The sequence below is a fragment of the Vicugna pacos genome, chromosome 1 (genome assembly GCF_048564905.1).
Source record: "Vicugna pacos chromosome 1, VicPac4, whole genome shotgun sequence".
In the NCBI taxonomy this organism is placed as follows: domain Eukaryota; kingdom Metazoa; phylum Chordata; class Mammalia; order Artiodactyla; family Camelidae; genus Vicugna; species Vicugna pacos.
In genome coordinates this window covers 54,572,724-54,589,099 of record NC_132987.1, presented here as the reverse complement: position 1 = coordinate 54,589,099, position 16,376 = coordinate 54,572,724, and the positions used below count along the sequence as shown (strand labels likewise).

General features: G+C 43.8%; 1 protein-coding gene and 1 long non-coding RNA gene across 3 annotated transcripts in view; one reads left to right on the top strand and one right to left on the bottom strand.

Moving 5' to 3' along the window:
• The window catches only part of DGKG (diacylglycerol kinase gamma), a 185,912-nt gene that overhangs the window by 102,169 nt on the left and 67,367 nt on the right, over positions 1–16,376 (top strand). For both annotated transcript variants that reach the window (XM_006200997.4, XM_006200993.4), the window contains one exon: positions 3,000–3,064. In XM_006200997.4, coding sequence (XP_006201059.1) covers positions 3,000–3,064 — 65 coding nt within the window. The remainder of the gene's footprint in view (positions 1–2,999; positions 3,065–16,376) is intronic.
• On the bottom strand, positions 2,757–3,466 carry LOC107033259 (uncharacterized). Its single transcript, XR_012073359.1, has 3 exons — positions 3,155–3,466; positions 2,969–3,045; positions 2,757–2,889 (listed from the first exon to the last, which is right to left on the bottom strand). It is a non-coding gene; the product is annotated as an uncharacterized lncRNA (long non-coding RNA).

The window sequence follows — 16,376 nt, the reverse complement described above, 5'->3', positions numbered from 1 at the left end:
CCCCAATCTGCCGTAATTTTTCAGAATAATCCACATTCCAAATAATGTCTTATTGTCTCCTTTCTGGTTTTTTTAAATCTCTGTAAGTTGCCAAACTGACTAGACTATTGGACTAGACTGTCCAGTATGGTAGCCATGAGCCACTTGTGGCTACTGTGCACTGGACAAGGGGCTGGTCTAAGCCAAGAGACGCTGTAAGTGTAAAATACGCAGCAAATTTCACAGTATATTGAAATATATTATTAAAATTAATTCCATCTGTTTCTTTTCACTTTTTAGATGTGGCTACTAAAATTTTTTTTAATTTACTCCTATTGGATAGTACTGGCCTAGACATCTAAATACCTCAGAGTCCAAATGACTACTGCTTCTATTTGGAAAGGGCACAAAAATCTTTTGTCCAACTCTATACTTGGAGTTTTGGTTCAGGAGAGAGCAGACGTGTGTCCGTACTGCTTTCATCTTCTTCTCACCCCATGCCTCATAGAAAGGAGCTGGGAGAGTGAGGCCGTCAGAAAGACCATCATCACCTCCGGGGTTTGCAGTTCCCCCCACCCCCCACCTTCTGAACAGAAGTCTCATTTTGTTGTAATTATTACAAGAAAGGGTGGGAACCATTATAGCAGCACTGATTTCTAAATGAAATCCCTACTGAGTGTAAGTACAGCTCAGTGCCTGACAGAGAGAAGCCCAACAGAGGGTGAAGGTGAATCTTGACTCTCTTTTCAATCCCCAGGCAGGGAAATACCATCAGAGTCTGTATCATCATTGCCTTTTCAGAACTGAATGGCAAAGGACCCTACCACTTTGTGTATTTACCACGGGATGACATGGTCAAATTAGGAACCACATGCTTAACTAATAATATTGTAAAGGCTGGTCTTTGTGAAAAGAAGCTTTGCAAAACCCAGTTAGGAAGAAAAAAACAAGGATAATTGGAACTACACAGGGGGAAGGGGCCTGTGCACATATCCCAGGGAACTAAAGAACTGGGAGCCAGTCACAGCAGCACTGGGGGTGGGGGACAGTGAAGCACAAACCGTGCCAGGCAGCATGTGGTTGCTTTTTTCTTTTCTTTCATCTTCTTTTTTTTTTTTTTCTGACAGAAGAAAATTAGTGCTTCAAAAGAACACAAGTAGATGGAATGTTTTCTTGAATTCTAGAGCAAGAAGCATTTGACAGATGTCACATGAATCTTACTCAGAGTGTTCATGAAACTTGCTCAGAAAGAGGGAGGTGGGCAGAGTCTGGGAGCATGAAGGCTCCTTCCTGGAGAAGCTGGGCTGGCTGGGCAGACCGAGGGGACACAGGCCCCCCGGGGCTTTGCATATCTCCCACCGCTGTCCACATGGCTGCCTAAACTTCAACCCAAGATGTGTCTTAAACAAAAAACTAACAAATCAATAACTAGAGCTTAAATGTTAAATTCCCAAGACATTATTTCAGCAAAGATGTTTGCCAACCATAAAATAAGCCCATATCCTTGACTTGCCCTGTCTTTCAGTAGGGGGCTGCTAGCTGGGTTTGCTCCTCTGCCAAGTGCAAATATTACAAAAGCTCCTCGTTGCCCCCTAACTTGCTTCTGGATTTTCTGTCCCCACCATTAACTAGTATTTTACTCACCACACCCAGCACATGCTCAAAAAAAAGCAAAGCTTCTTCACTGAACTACACCTCCTGATGTTAAAAACAAAATTCAGAAATTTTCTCTTGCAGAATTTCCATTTCAAGAAAAGAAATTATTAATATGCACTAGCTCAAAATTCACCGTATGGAATTAGAGTTTTCTTTTAGCTACACATTCCAGTAAATGAGTTTCTGTATCTTTTTTTCCCTGCACAAATCTGAATCAGCTCCCTTGTTTCTGTTGCTCCTCCCCCTACCCCAGCTCAATTAGCCTGTTTATTTCTAAAATCCACCACCTGCACCCGACTGGCTGGCAGGAGGCCTGAGCAGTGAAGGGTTGTTACACATTCTTCTGCTAGAAAAGGAGACCATTAACAAGGGCAGAAGACCAAGCTGGAGGAGGAAAGATGTGTTCAGTTTTAGGTCTGAAATTCAGGGTTGGTTCTAGAGATATACACTGTGGAGATGTGGGCATCTAGAGGCTAGTCAACTCTGAGAACTTGAGATGGCCCATGGCATGCAGTGTAGGCTGCGGGATGCACTCAGAACTAAGAAGGTGTGGTCCAAGGATGGAACGCCCGGAAGCACGGGGTCCTGAGAGCCATCCTCACTTTGAGTTCCAAGAGCAGGTGGCCAAAGTGTAGCAAAGGAACGTGCTAACAGGAGGACAGCAAAGTGTCCACACAATGTGGTAATGAGACTCTCAATGACCTTGGGGAGTCATTTTCCTAGAATGATCAAGAGGCAGAAGCCGGAAGTTTAAATAAACATTTTAAATTATCTGGCTAAGCATGTCATCCAGTGCTACCAATTAGACCTACTGATATGGATGATTAAGAGTTAATATGTAAAAGCATCTACCAACATGGGTTTTCTGGTTTTGACAGTGTACTCTAGTTATGTAAGATGTTATCACTGGGTGAAAGGGACAGAGGAACTCTCTGTACTATTTTTGCAACTTCTTATGAGTCTTAAAATATTCCCGAAGACAAAGTATTTCTTTTAAGAGTGAATAGGGCCAGGCATTTCCAAAGACTCACACTCGGCCCCACAGGGGCTTCAGCGTTCTCACCTCCCTCAGACCCAGACAGGCTCCCTCTCCCCAAAGGGCAGCAGGGACCCCTTCACTTACCCCAAACTAAGGCGAGTAGAGAGCAAATATTGCGAGGAGTCAAGTGGTAAAGGCTCTAGGAGCATTGGTGGCAGTCGCCCCTAATGCTGGGCCTGGTGTCCAGCCTCTGCAGGGGGCCTCCCGGTTTTCCCCTGTGAGATTTGGGGTATTTCAGTGACAATGTGTGCTCCCTTCCTTCCTTCCACGTCGCTCAGGGTCAGGACCACTTACCAGGGATCTGCTTTCTGTCTTTCCTTTTCAGGATGCTTCCATTGCACACAGGTTCCATATGATGCGAGAGAAACACCCTGAAAAATTCAACAGCAGGTAAGAGGGCCCTGCGGCTGTACCCCCGCTGCCCTGCCCCCCTGCCCCGCCCACGCGGCCCGCAGGTCGGGGGCCTCCACCTGCTCTCACCCAAGCGTTCTTGGCCCAGCTGCCCAGTGCTTTACTGCCACGTTGCCGGAAGGAGGGTTTCCATTTTCAAGAAGAAAACAATGTCAGAAACCTGCCGCATTCTGGCCGCCGGTCCTCTCCCAGAGGATGTTGTGCAGAGGGAGGATCTGGGATTAGGGGACCAGAAGGGCTGGCATGATGTGCCCGCCTTGGGGAGTGGGGGAGTATGCTCTTCGATAAATAGACCCCCCTCCTCCTGGGGCGCAGCGCTTTCTCAAAACGTACAGCTGCCCCACCCCAACCTGTGATTCTTCAGGAAAGGAGCAGGAAGGGGGCAGGGACCTCAGCTTCCCTCCGGCTCAAAGGGGAGGGGGCGGCCGCTCCCGGCCAGGCTGAGAGGAAGGTGCCTCCGCCTCCCCTGCCAGCAGAGGGCAGCAGAGGGAGGCCCCACAGAGGCGGCCCGGAGCCCACCAGAGCCCGGCCTCAGCCTGCGCGCTCTCTGAAATCTGGATGTTAGGTCCAGAAACGAAAGGGAAGAGAGAATCAGCTCTTTTGCAGACCAAGTCAGGCCCTTCTGCCGATGAGTGGCATAGAGCTAACCCATGGAGTTGTTAAATTACATTTCTCGGTGGTTAATTTGCATCCTTTTTCCTCTTTGTTATACCATCTCAAATGACCGTGGATCCCAGCCCACCCTCAGGCAGGTGGGAAGAGCGGGTATTAATTTGGGTTAAGGTTGAGCCTATGGGACTTGGCTTTATTTAGCCCACAGAGCAGAAGCCCAGTGTTAACTGCCCACATTCATTTAAGGCCGGGCACGCCCATAGACCGCCATCATTTTCATTCCTCCTCCTTACCTCCCCCGCCCTCGCCTGCCTGGAAGGTTAACCGAGAATAAGAAAGTGTTTAGGGCTCAGAAACGGAACAAAATGAAGCTACTTAGACTTCAAGAAAAGTGATCTGTGGGATCTAATAGTAGCTGCGCTAACCTTTTTAAGATGTCCTTTCTCACACACACACCAAGCCGACTCATAAGACACTGTTAACTTGTATACTTTCAGCCCCTACTCCTGCTAAAGCCACAGACTTACAAATCAATGGATGCTCTTCTCGCAATCTTTTTCACTGTAATGTATACACAAAAAATCACTTTTAAAAAAGTACTCTTTCTCTTCCCTCCAGTCCAGACTTTTAATGCTATCTTTTCACACGGGACCCTTCTGCATACTCCTGTACACATGGTTGTTAAGATGCCAAATGTTTGTGAAATCCATGGAGGGGTTCGTTCATTCATTCATTCATTCATTCAATGAATGTATCTTTGGAAAACAGTGCCAGGCTCTGGTCTGTTGTGTAGGTGTTCTGGATAGACTTGTTTAGGGGACTCACAGTCCGGGGTGGGAGAAAGACCAGACAGCAGATAATGCAGAGTGATTTATGTTCAGTGATGTGAATCAAGGTGACACAAAGCAAGGACATAGAATTTGATGTGGAGGGTCTTCAAACTACAGAGATGCTTGAACCAAGACACAGAAAACAAGTATTTTCCAGGTTGACAGAAAGAGAAGAGCAACCTACGCAGGAGGAACCAAGAGTATAAAAAGATCCAAAGGAGGGATGGGGGAAGAGCAAGCGGTTCACTGTGGTCTGTCGTGTGGTCTCTTCCTGGAAAGAAACAAAACCTCTGTTGTTTGTAGAGAGCAAGGAAGCAGAAGGAGGCAGGAATTTCTCCATACTCCAGAAATCAATGGACAGGTCAATATATGACACAAATAGAGCAATCATCAGTCATCCGCATGGTTAAGTACAGTTAGGAAGATACTTCTGTCAAAAAAAAGGTGTAACTGCGTTTCAGCACCAAGTATCATGAACAATTTCACTGTGAGCTGAATGACTGCTTTTTCTCCCCACTTCCCAGACTGCATCAACAAGACTACCCTTTGTAGTTGGCTGCACACCTCACATTTCACCTGGTTGAGGTCAAGGTGGTGTGGTCACCTAGGATGACAGTCATGGGGATTTGTATGTAAATCCATGTGCCTACTGGTGAATGACGACTCAGTGGCATAGTGGTAGGCCCTGTTTCACAAGGTCCCAGAACACTTCCCATTAAGAACTTTGAGTCCATGGTGCTTCTCCCCGCCTGCTTGCTTGTGTTGAAAATGCCCAGGAGTGCCCAACTTGCCCACTGAGAGGCAGGCGAGCAGCCATTTTTTCCCAGGCTTCCTTATTTAGCTTTGGAGATGGTTTTAAATAGGCAGGTGGTTGTTGCCATGGTTACCCCCATTACACCAGCGGCTAAATTTAGGAAGGGCCACAAGGGATAGGAAGAAAGCCTGATACCCGGGATTTGGAAATGTAAACGATATTATCAAACAAGGCTTCGTTTTACTGGCTGAACTTAGGTTTTCCAAAGAATAGTCACTGCTTGGCTGGATGCCCTTACCATTAAGGCCTGGTACTGGGCCCTCGGGGATAACCCTAAGGTTAAATCTAGGGAGTTGTAACTGTTTTGTTTTGTTTTGAACAAAGGAATGTGACTAATCAGAGCTAGAATTTCAGGACAAATGAATCTTTTGCATTGCTCTTTTGGTTTTCTGGACAATATTAACAAGAATTCTTAATCTGAGGTACAAGGGTTGCAGGAGCTCCGAGGACACCTTGAAATTGTATACAGGATATTGAATACACTTTTCTGGAGAGACTGTCCATAACTATCAGAATGTTCTCAAAGGGACTCAAAACCCTCAAATGGTTAAAAGTCACAGTTCTGAACCCTCTTTTGAGTCCTAAGAGGCAGCAAATTATGACTCAACTGTTGGGGTTTCAGGAAATTCTTCCCCTGGTGGCCTCTCCACACAGGTTGTTGCCAGGGAAGGTGGTTGCTTGCACAAAACCAAGTTATGTTCCCTAGTGGAATAGCTTTGTTAATGGAGCAGGAACCAGGCCCAAGGATGCTGGAAGATGAGCCAAGAGTGATGGACAAGGATTAAAAGGCCTTTAATGGTAGGGATGGGGCTATTTTTGGTACATTCTACTTCCTAATCATTAACAGGCTAATCATTGATTGCTAATTTAGGAATGCTATGAAATCTATCATCTCATTGTTGGCATAAACAACAAAAGAGAAATTTAATTCACTTGAGATTATCTAATGTGTTAGAAGGTGTTCTAGGATACAAGGGTAAATAAGACATGGTTGCTGCCTTCGAAGAATTCATAGTCTAGCAAAGAAGGAAAAATAATCCTAAAATATTTTTTACGAAAGGATTTTCTCACGCAAGACGGTTACGTTTTGTAGGTCATGTAGCACACAGGAAGCTGTACAGTATAAGGCGCTGACTAGGGCTGTATCCCAACATCACTTGTAAATGAATCATGTGGAGTGAAGAAACAGTGTTATAATTATGAGACCCAAACTAAGAACTGTCATTTCTTCAGTGCCTGTGAAATGCCAGGTGATAAACTAGATTCTTTAAATACATTAGAATATTTGAATCCCAAAATCACCCTACAAGGTAAATATTAACATTCCCATTTTACAGTTAAAGGAACAGAGGCTGGGAGAAGATAAGTCATACAATTATGGTCATACATCTTTTTAAGCAGTGGATTAAGCCGACATGATTTAAGATAGCTCCTAACTCCAGAGTTCAAACTAGTTTTCTGCACCTGCTGTCTTCCATGGATTCCGTTTAGCAAACACCAACTGCATATCAAACATTCTGATGGTACTTTATACGTGGTCCCATCCAATGCTAGCATTAATCTGTAAGGGTAAGTGCTACTGTTCCCATTTTAGAGGTGGAGAAATTGGGGCTAAGGAGGGTGGAGCTGTTACCAGCTTGATCCACATTTATGGGTCATGTCTACGGGAAGATGCCTGCTGAGTTCCAAAGGGGGACTACGGGGGTACCACCACTCTTACTACCCGTGTGGTATGACTCGTCTCCCTGTCTGTGTCCACACCAAGGAGCTGGACTGACTACATGATGTGCATGGCTCAGTGCAAAGTGAAAATGTGGGACCCCTTGTTCAAAAGCCATTAAGAGTTTTAAGTCAGGGCCCTTCTCAGGGTGGGGCCCCGTGTGACTCTACAGGTCTCACACTCACAAGCTGGCCCTGACAAGGAGAGAGGAGTTAATGAAAAAAAGAAGACACATTTGCCAGGCCTCACAGAGTGGGGAGTTTTCAATAAAGGTAGAAGAATGGAGGAAAGAGGGTTCCAATTAGGGGGAAAGGGAGAGGGATTATCAGTCCCTGAAATAGGCAGTAGTCAGTGTCTGCGGATGAGCTGAAAAGGCTAGCAAAGTCTTCCAGCTATCCAAGAGTGAAGTTTCTGGATTAACTCTCTGTGAAGGGTTTTGTATGTATGGAACAGTTACATAAAAGCTCCCTACTTCCAATGTCACTGTTAATGAGTGTCCAGAAAGTGAAGTCTAACTATGGTATTTTTGCACTGTTGGTCAGAAACTCTGAGCACTTGAGGAATGTGTTATTCTAAACCTGTTGAGTGCCATCCACTTGAATATGTCCCTCAGCAGTTCAGGCTGAAGCAAGATATTTCCTGTTAGGTCCTTGAAAGGGACCGAAGAGTGCTTTATTTCTACCAGAAGCTGACCACCTTTCACAATAGCCCTTGGGCAATTAACAGGCTCTGGAGTGTTCGCTTTCTCAGAGCCAGGCCTGTGGAATAGTTGGTGAGGGATTCCCTACAAGCCCTAGTGAAGCCTGAGTTCTTAAGAGGTTGGAAATACATCTCACAAATAACTAAGCACTTAATAGGTATTTATAGAATGAGGCAGGAGGGTATAGTCTAAGTTGGCATTAAAACTTGGCTCTGCCGCTTACTAGCTGTGTGACCTTGGGCAAGTGACTTAATCTTTTTAATCCTTTGCTTCCTCCCCTGAAAATCTTGCAAGGTTGCTGCATTTTATGAGATAGTGTGTAAGTGCACAGCACCTAGTAGGTTCTCAGAAAGTGTTTGTTTTTGAGTATTGTTGAATGACAAGCATGAGGAAAGCATTGCCTTAAATTAGCAATAAAGCATTGACAATAAAAGGCTTTTCTGATGGGGTGGCAAATGGGATTCAGTTATAGAGTCTTTGCTTCATTAACATGGCCCTTGAACTGAAAAGTTGGAGGAGGCTCCAGCTATGATACATTGAATCTGTACAAATCCTCCTTTTAGCGCGTGGAGGGATGGCAGTAATTCATTAGGATTGGGTTGGATTCTCCAGGACTGGGGCTTTAGAGAAAATTCCCTTCATTGGCTCCATGGATGTCCAAGAGGCAGAGGTCTGGGATCTGAAGACCGATTCTATGTCCACATGCCAAGTTCAGGCTAGAGGCAGGTTCGAGGTAAGGGTCACAGAGCCCCACTGACATGGGGACAGGAGGAACAGGGTGAGAGTGAGTAAAAGGCAGTTGCAGGGCCGGTGTCATGTGCCGCATGGATCCTTTGGGCTACCAGCTGGGGCCATGGAGTGCACAGTTGGTGGGTAGGTGGGTGGCTCAAGGCAGTCTGACACCGGAGATGCGATTCCCCTTCCTTCACTGGTGCTCATTCTCCCCTCACCTACCGAGCACCTCGTCTCCCACTTTAGATGAACACAGCGATGTTCTATGGGAGGCAAAAATAGAAGCCAGCAAAGCTCAAGTTGTACAATCTGGGAAGCGAAAAGGCCTTCTTTCTTGAATACCTGTAGCCTGCTCTGCAGTCACAAGCATAAACTCGATCACCGTTTACTTCAGATTTTCTTTTTTTATCTAAAAATGAAACTATTCTAAGCTGTTCTTTCCTGGAGCCCTGTGAGGGAGCTCGATGTTACAGCCCAGACATTTGACTTTCCCAAAGCATAAATGTACGACAGCAGCAGACAGGGCTAAAATCTTCACTATTGGAGTCTTCCTTCTGTGCCTGAATTATCTAATACTCAGCACCTTGAGAAGGACCTGCCCTAGGTACCCCGAGGTCCAAACTGTTTCCCTCAGTAAACCAAACTATTTTTTTCCAAACATTTAGGATTCAGAAAAGCTCCAAATGAAGTTGATTATGGGATTTTCTATTTTTATTCTTACTCCTGGAGGTATTTATAAAGGAAATGCAAACCTTATGTTTTGTGTTCAAGTACCTTAAAGTCTACAAGTCAGGTGGTCTAACAGAGCAACTTACTTAATTAGTAGAATGTTTATACGCTAGCCCACAAAACTGTTTCATCCCCCACTGTCCCCACGCCTCCTCTAGAGAGATGCAGTGAGTGAAATGAATGAAACATGGGGTCATGTTTTTTCACCAGGCATTCGTCATTACGCAACTGCTGAAGACCAGGTTTTTTTGGCTGTCTTATTTGTTTACAGTCAGCCCTTGATTATTTGCAGAAACGAGGGAACAGCAACGTGGACCATTTAAAGTTGTAGATGGTTGGAGATTTTAGGAGGTTGTTGTTAATATCTGTGTGCAGGTCTCTGCTCTAAAGAGTCACAATATTTTATATAATGGGATGAAATGACATTGACTCTTAATGTTGCCTTCGTGTTCCTCCTGGCTCTCGAGTCCGTGTGGGACTGGACAAGCACAACTTCTCGGACTGGTACAGCAAAAAGCCTCTGATATCTCAAGGCTCCTTACAAATATGCTTGTTTGCCAGAACAGTTCCTTACTGTAGCTTAACAGGCCTTTTTTTCTAGCCCCAGCCAGGCTAGAACAAGAAAGGTATGATTCATGTCAACAAAGAGTGGAATCAGTTTGTGATAATATCTGAAGGAACTTGAAAGCCAGCTATGTTTTCAAGTCTTTAGGCCAGATAGTCCAAAAGTTATCAGTATTTGTTTATTGATTGCTCTCTAGAAATATTTCCATCAAAGAGCTCAAGATATAGTATATAATTGAGTTCAGAAGGGTTAAGGTCAGCATGATAACCTCCTGGAAGAAAATCAAATTACACAAATTCAGAGGAAGGTAGCAACTGGCTGGGTCCTCAAATGGGTGTTGACAGTCTGGCTGTTTTCCAGAAGGGAGAGGTTGGGAAAGGGCTGGAATTTGAAACCATGTCTCATAAGGAAGCTCTGAATTGGGGATTGTTTCACCCGAAGAAGAGAAGACTTAGGGAGAAGTGATTATTAGCCTCAAATATTTAAAAAGTATTTCTCATAAAAGAGGAATTAGGTTAGTTTGAATGATGAATCAATGGGAAGGGTGACTGGATGGACCAGTTTGAGCCCCCTGTAGAGGACATCAGTTCCACCATTTAGGGCCATCCTCAAGTGCAGGGGGCCGATGGACAGGGGAGCAGGGTGGTGAGTTTTCACACTTTATGCCCAAGCAAGGGCTGGACAATCATTCTGGGGCTCAATGGAGCCAAGTGCCCAAGAGTGCAGGTTCTGTCATCAGACAACCTGGATTCAAATGCTGGAGTTGTCACTGACCACCACCTACATGTGACCTTGACCAAGCTACTCTTCTAAACCTCAGTCTGCTCACCTGTAAGATGGGAATATAATACTATATTAGTTTCCTATGGCTGCTCTAACAAATTACCACAAAGTTAGTGGTTTAAAACAACACAGATTTATTATATCATGGTTTTAGAGGGCAGAAGTCTGAACTAGGTCTCGCTGGACTAAACTCAGGCTATCATCAGGGTTGCATTCCTTTCCAGAGCCTCTAGGGGAGAATCTACTTCCTTGTCTTTTCCTGCATTTAAAGGCTGCCCACATTCCTTGGCTTGTGGCCACTTTCTGTCTTTAAAGTCGGCAATGGCCAGTCAACTCTTCATCACGTTGTATCTCTCTGACAGGCTCTCTTCTGTCTCCTTCTTCTACTTAAAAGGACCCTTGTAATGACACTGGATTCACTCAGATAATCTAGGATAATCTCTCCATCTCAAGGTCAGCAGAGTGCCAGTTCAGATTCCATCCTGCACCCTCAGGTGCCCTTTGCCATGTAACCTAACATATCCATATTCATAAGTTCCAGGAATAAGAAGATGGGCCTCTTCAAGACACTGTTCGACCTGTCACAAGTGCCTTATCTCACAGAATTATTTTGAAGATCTAAAAAAAAAGTGCATTTAAATACTTATTACAAAGGCGTGGCACATTACTGATAGCTATACTATTATTAATATTATTAATATTCTTATTATTACAAAGACAGAATCCACATCAGATAATAGTCATGTTAGATGACTCTGAAAAGCCATTAAAATTCGAAGGTTTGGAGATTCCCTAAGAGAGACAGATAAGTACTATTGGTCATAGGGTATGAGTCTCAATGTAGCAATATAAGGCATGTTTTTTTTCTTCATTTATCTTGACAAAGTTTTTTCAATAAAATAATAATAGTATTATATAACTTAATGCGTCATATAGTATGACAGCATAGTCTATTTCAAAATCATTATAAATAATTTGTAAAGTTCAGAAGAGTCAAAATAAGAAAAAACCAGTCACTCATACTCCCATCACTCAAAAACATAATATTGCCATTTTGATGCATTCTAGCAGTTTACTTAATACACATATTTTTAATTTTTTATTTTATTTTAATTTAATTTTTTTTGGTAGGGGGAGGTAATTAGGCTTATTTATTTTTAGAGAAGGTACTGGGGATTGAACCCAGGACCTCATGCATGCTAAGCGTGCACTCTACTGCTTGAGCTATACCCTTCCCCCATACACATATTTTTAAATAATTATGCTAATATGTCTTTATAAAGTTGTATGTACTATTTTTGAGCAAGTTTTCTTTATACAAGTAAAGGTATATTGTAGAAAAATAAATCATATTGTCCCTCCCCCAACAAAATGAGCACTATTAACATTTTCCTTCAGTGCTTCACTGTGCAATTTTATTTACTTAACAGCACATGGTATACACTGGTTTAAAACATTGTTAGCCCAGTAGCACTTACAGGTTATGAAAGAAAAATGATATAAAGGAGCTGATTGGAGTGAGTTTACATGCAGTGGGAGTCTTACTAGTCTTTTCCAGTGTAAAAAATTCCAATGATTTTGTTCAGTTAATAGGAGAATTTGAAAGGTATCATTACTCAAGTCCCATTGCAAATGAAATAACTACTTGATGTGTCATGTAGTTCTACTTCTGTGGAGAGTAAATACAAAAATACAATTCTCTTAGCACAGTTCCTGGTCCTGTATATAGCTTTGCTGTATCTGAAAAAGATCAGTCTGTGTTTTATATGACCACCAGAGGCAGCAAGAATTGCCACCTGAATTCTTCAGCAGTATAGTTTTTTAAGCATGTATGCCTATCAGAGTGTATTAAAGTGCTTAGAAAGGTGGTATTCCCAATGTAATCAGCATGGCTCCAAACCGTACTAAAAATAGGAGCTGTCATTTATTGAAGGCTTTCAAGAAGTTCACAGACATCATTTTTAACTGGCACAGCTCCCCAGGTAGAAGATAAATAAATAGTATTGATTCATTTTACAGATGAGAACATTGAGGCTCAGAGAGTTTATGCAACTTGCTCAAGAACATACAACTAATTAACAGGGGAGGGGCTATTCATACCCAGTCTGTCTCACTCCATATCCTACACTCATCCCACCACTACATTTCTCTGCCTCTCTGAGTGCTCAGTTTGGTGCCCCATGTCCAAAGAAGTACTCAGGAAAGAGACAAGAGAAGAGTCACAGAGACAGTTAACAGGACCTATGAGAAAACTTTTTTTTAAATAATTTTTCCTGGAGCAGAGAAGCGGAGAATGTGCTGGGAATGGACCTCGAGTGTGTGAAGGATTCACAACAGGAAATAGTGACCGTTCCTCTTTACTCTTCATCTCAGCTCAGGAAAGAATGAGAAGGGGGAAATGTGCTTCTAAAATGAGGAATTGCCGTTTGGAATGGGAGGAAGAATCTCCTGGCTTGGAGACATATTAAAGGCTCAAATGAGTTATTGAGAGAAGTATTGTGGAATGTCTTGCAAAGTTTTCTAAAAACAGAAGGCAGCCTCATTTGTCTGGGCTGACAAACGCATCCTCTTCTCCGAGCCCAGGAGTGAGCTCGTTGTCGAACCAAATGGGAGCCCCTGTGTCCCACCTCATTACTGACTAGGGGGTGGGGGAGTGGCCGAGAGACCTGCTACCCCCTTGTTCCTCAGTTCCCAGTTGGGCCCCAAGATGACCCCTCCTCAGATGTCCTCAGCAGCCCCCAGCCCATCCCAAAGCTCTTTCTCTCAGACCTGCCCTAGCGGGAGCTGCTCATGGTTTTTGTCCCCTTTCTGCCCCACAAGAAGCTACTGCCACAACCCACAATCACATTTTACTGAATTTAAACTCACCTGCTTTGCGTTCAAGGCCCTTTATACAATTCTGCTCCCCAAACGCCAATCCGGTCTGACTGTTTGCTTCCTTACTCTCACCTTCCCCACTCATGCCCTTAACTCTTCAGTCTAGTGTGACATCTCCTGCAATCTAGTCATCACCTATTACTTGTTTCAAAATGCACTCTAAAATATGCTGAATATTCTCTCCCCGCCCAGCCCTAGCCCTGGCCTCCACTTTTTCTTAGAATCCACCTACCAGGCTTTTGACACATTTTTTCCCCCACTTTGATTTTTCCTCTTTGTCTTCTATGTGGCATCATTTCAGTGCCAAACTCTTCTCTCTCTACCTCGTACATAAGCTTGCTCACTCAGAGAAGGGTCTGGACCCTGCTGGGGCTCCACTGACTTAAGACCAGAAGGGCAGTGCTGAGCCCCTTCCCTCATTGGGCCAAAACGTGTTGAGCATCTCTTCTGTGAGCGTGGTGCTGGGGCCGAGAGGAAATAGGGGTCACTGGAGTCCCTTCTTGTAGGAGTCCGAGGGTCTGGGAAGGGGGGGGGGGTGCCTATAGAAGTTATTATCAACTGTATTCATCTCCTAAGGCCGCCAGGGCAAATTGCCACAAACTGGGTAGCTTGAAACAACAGGAATTTCTCCTTCACGGTTCTGGAGGCTAGACATCTGAAATCAATATGTCGGCAGGGTTGGTTCCTTCCCAGGCTCTGAGGGAGAATTTGTTCCGTGCCTCTCTGCTTGCTTCTGGTGGGTGCCAGTATTTCTTGGCATTCCTTGACTAGCTGCATCACTGCAGTCTCTGCTCTGTCTTCACGTGGTGTTCTCGCTCCGTGTTTCTGGGTCTCTCGGTCCAAATTTCCCTCTTCTTACAAGGACACCGGTCATTGGATTTGCCCTCCCCACCCCATCCAGTATGGCCTCATCTGAACTGGATTACATCAGCAAAGGTCCTATTTCCAAGTAAGGTCACATTCTGAGACCCTGGGAGTTAGTACTTCAACAGATCTTCTTGGGGAGCCCAGTGTAACTCCCAATACCCCCCATCCTCTACCCTCACGGAAGAAGGAAATACACTGTAAGGTGGGGAGCTTCGTTTTAACAAGGGGACGTGGATGGTGTGTTGTGGGAGCACCTCACTGAGAAAGTGGGATTAGACGTCAGAAAGAAGTGACATTTGAGCATGAACTTGAGAGAAACAGGAGTCCCCGAGGCCAGGAGCTTGGTGTGTGCTGGGAGGAGGTACAGGCTGGGCAGTGGGCAGGATGTGAGGAGACCCGGGCCATGAGAGGAAAGCAGAGGGGTTCCCAGGTGAGGTGGAAAGGCAGTAGGGAGGCAGCTCCAGCAAGATCCTGGGGCTCTGCCCAGAGTTTGCCCTTTATCCTATAGGTGAGTGAGTGCACAGCGAGGTAGTGAGTCGGCAAACACTCTTTGAAAATATCAATGCAGGAATAAATTATTCTTCAAAGTATTTCCAGACCCAAAATGTCAGGGCTCCTGAAATACAGGGACCTTTACATCCTGAATCTTGCTGAAGTGTTAGGCTAGTGCAGGCTGTTTTATCAGGGAGAGGCCTGGGAAGAGGGGAGAACTCCCAGGAGGAGACAGAAAGCAGAGGGGATGTCAGGAGAGAAATAAGGGGAACCAGCTCTGCTAACCCCGGGAGTCAGTACACATCAGGGATAGAAAGGTGGAAACCAACCACCTTTCTTACAAACCCTGAATTGTGATGGGTGCTGTTTGGTTGTACAAGTAGAAATCCATTTTGAAAAGAAAAATTCACCCGTCTTTCTTTCCTGCCGCCACAATTTCAGATTCTCTCATGCAGAAGTTGACTTAGGTGGCTTTTAAACAACTTAATGTGTTTATTCTTAGCTCCAGAGAAAAAAATATCAGATCTTATCAACCCTCTATTGTACTTTACTAATTAAAACTTTGGAGAATTATTGTCCTTGTGCACAGGGACGCCTCGGTGATACAGCAGAGTCCATCTTTATATTTAGAGCTCATGTGATTAGCATATTCATTCCGATGTATTTTCCTTAAACTGTTCATCCTTGTACACATTTTATTAAAAAGGGTTTGGAAGACAAGGCTGAAGAGTAATAGATAAGAATGATTAATTTTAATTCCTTATTTAAATCAACATTTACTAAAGAAAATTTTACTGCACTCATTATTTGGCCAAAGGAAATTTTGAAAGCAGCTTTTTGTTACAGTTACCATGAAACTCAGTTGCTCTCTTTAGGGAAATAAGTGAATTATCTCTCAAGAAACGCTGGGCAAATGGCTTTACAGTTTCGTTCTCAGGCGTGTCATCCTTACGTGAGATGTAGATGCTAATCCCTCAGGAGGGTTACTTCTCTCTTAATTTTATGGTATGTAAATAGAAATTACAATTATCTCACAAGATGCTTGTGAGAATTTAGAGTCGATAAATAAGTGGATTTGAAATGTTTCAGGTGCTGGTATGATGCTATTGGTTACCTCAGGAATTTGTGAGAACATGCAGCAGTATGTGTGGGGCATACACACCGCAGAACCTCTCATTTTTAAATGCGTAGTGTTGTGATTCTTTTTTTTTTTTAACTTCTTTTATTGAGTTATAGTCATTTTACAATGTTTTGTCAAATTCCAGTATAGAGCACAATTTTTCTATACATTATAACTATACATGAACATACATATATTCATTGTCACTTTTTTTTTAAGCTGTGACCTACCACAAGATCTTGTATATATTTCCTGGTGCTATACAGTATAATCTTGTTTATCTATTCTACATTTTGAAATCTCAGTCTGTCCCTTCCCACCCCCCACCCCCTTGGCAACCACAAGTTTGTATTCTATGTCTATGAGTCTGTTTCTGTTTTGTATTTATGTTTTTTTTTAATTCCACATATGAGCGATCTCATATGGTATTTTTCTTTCTCTTTCTGGCTT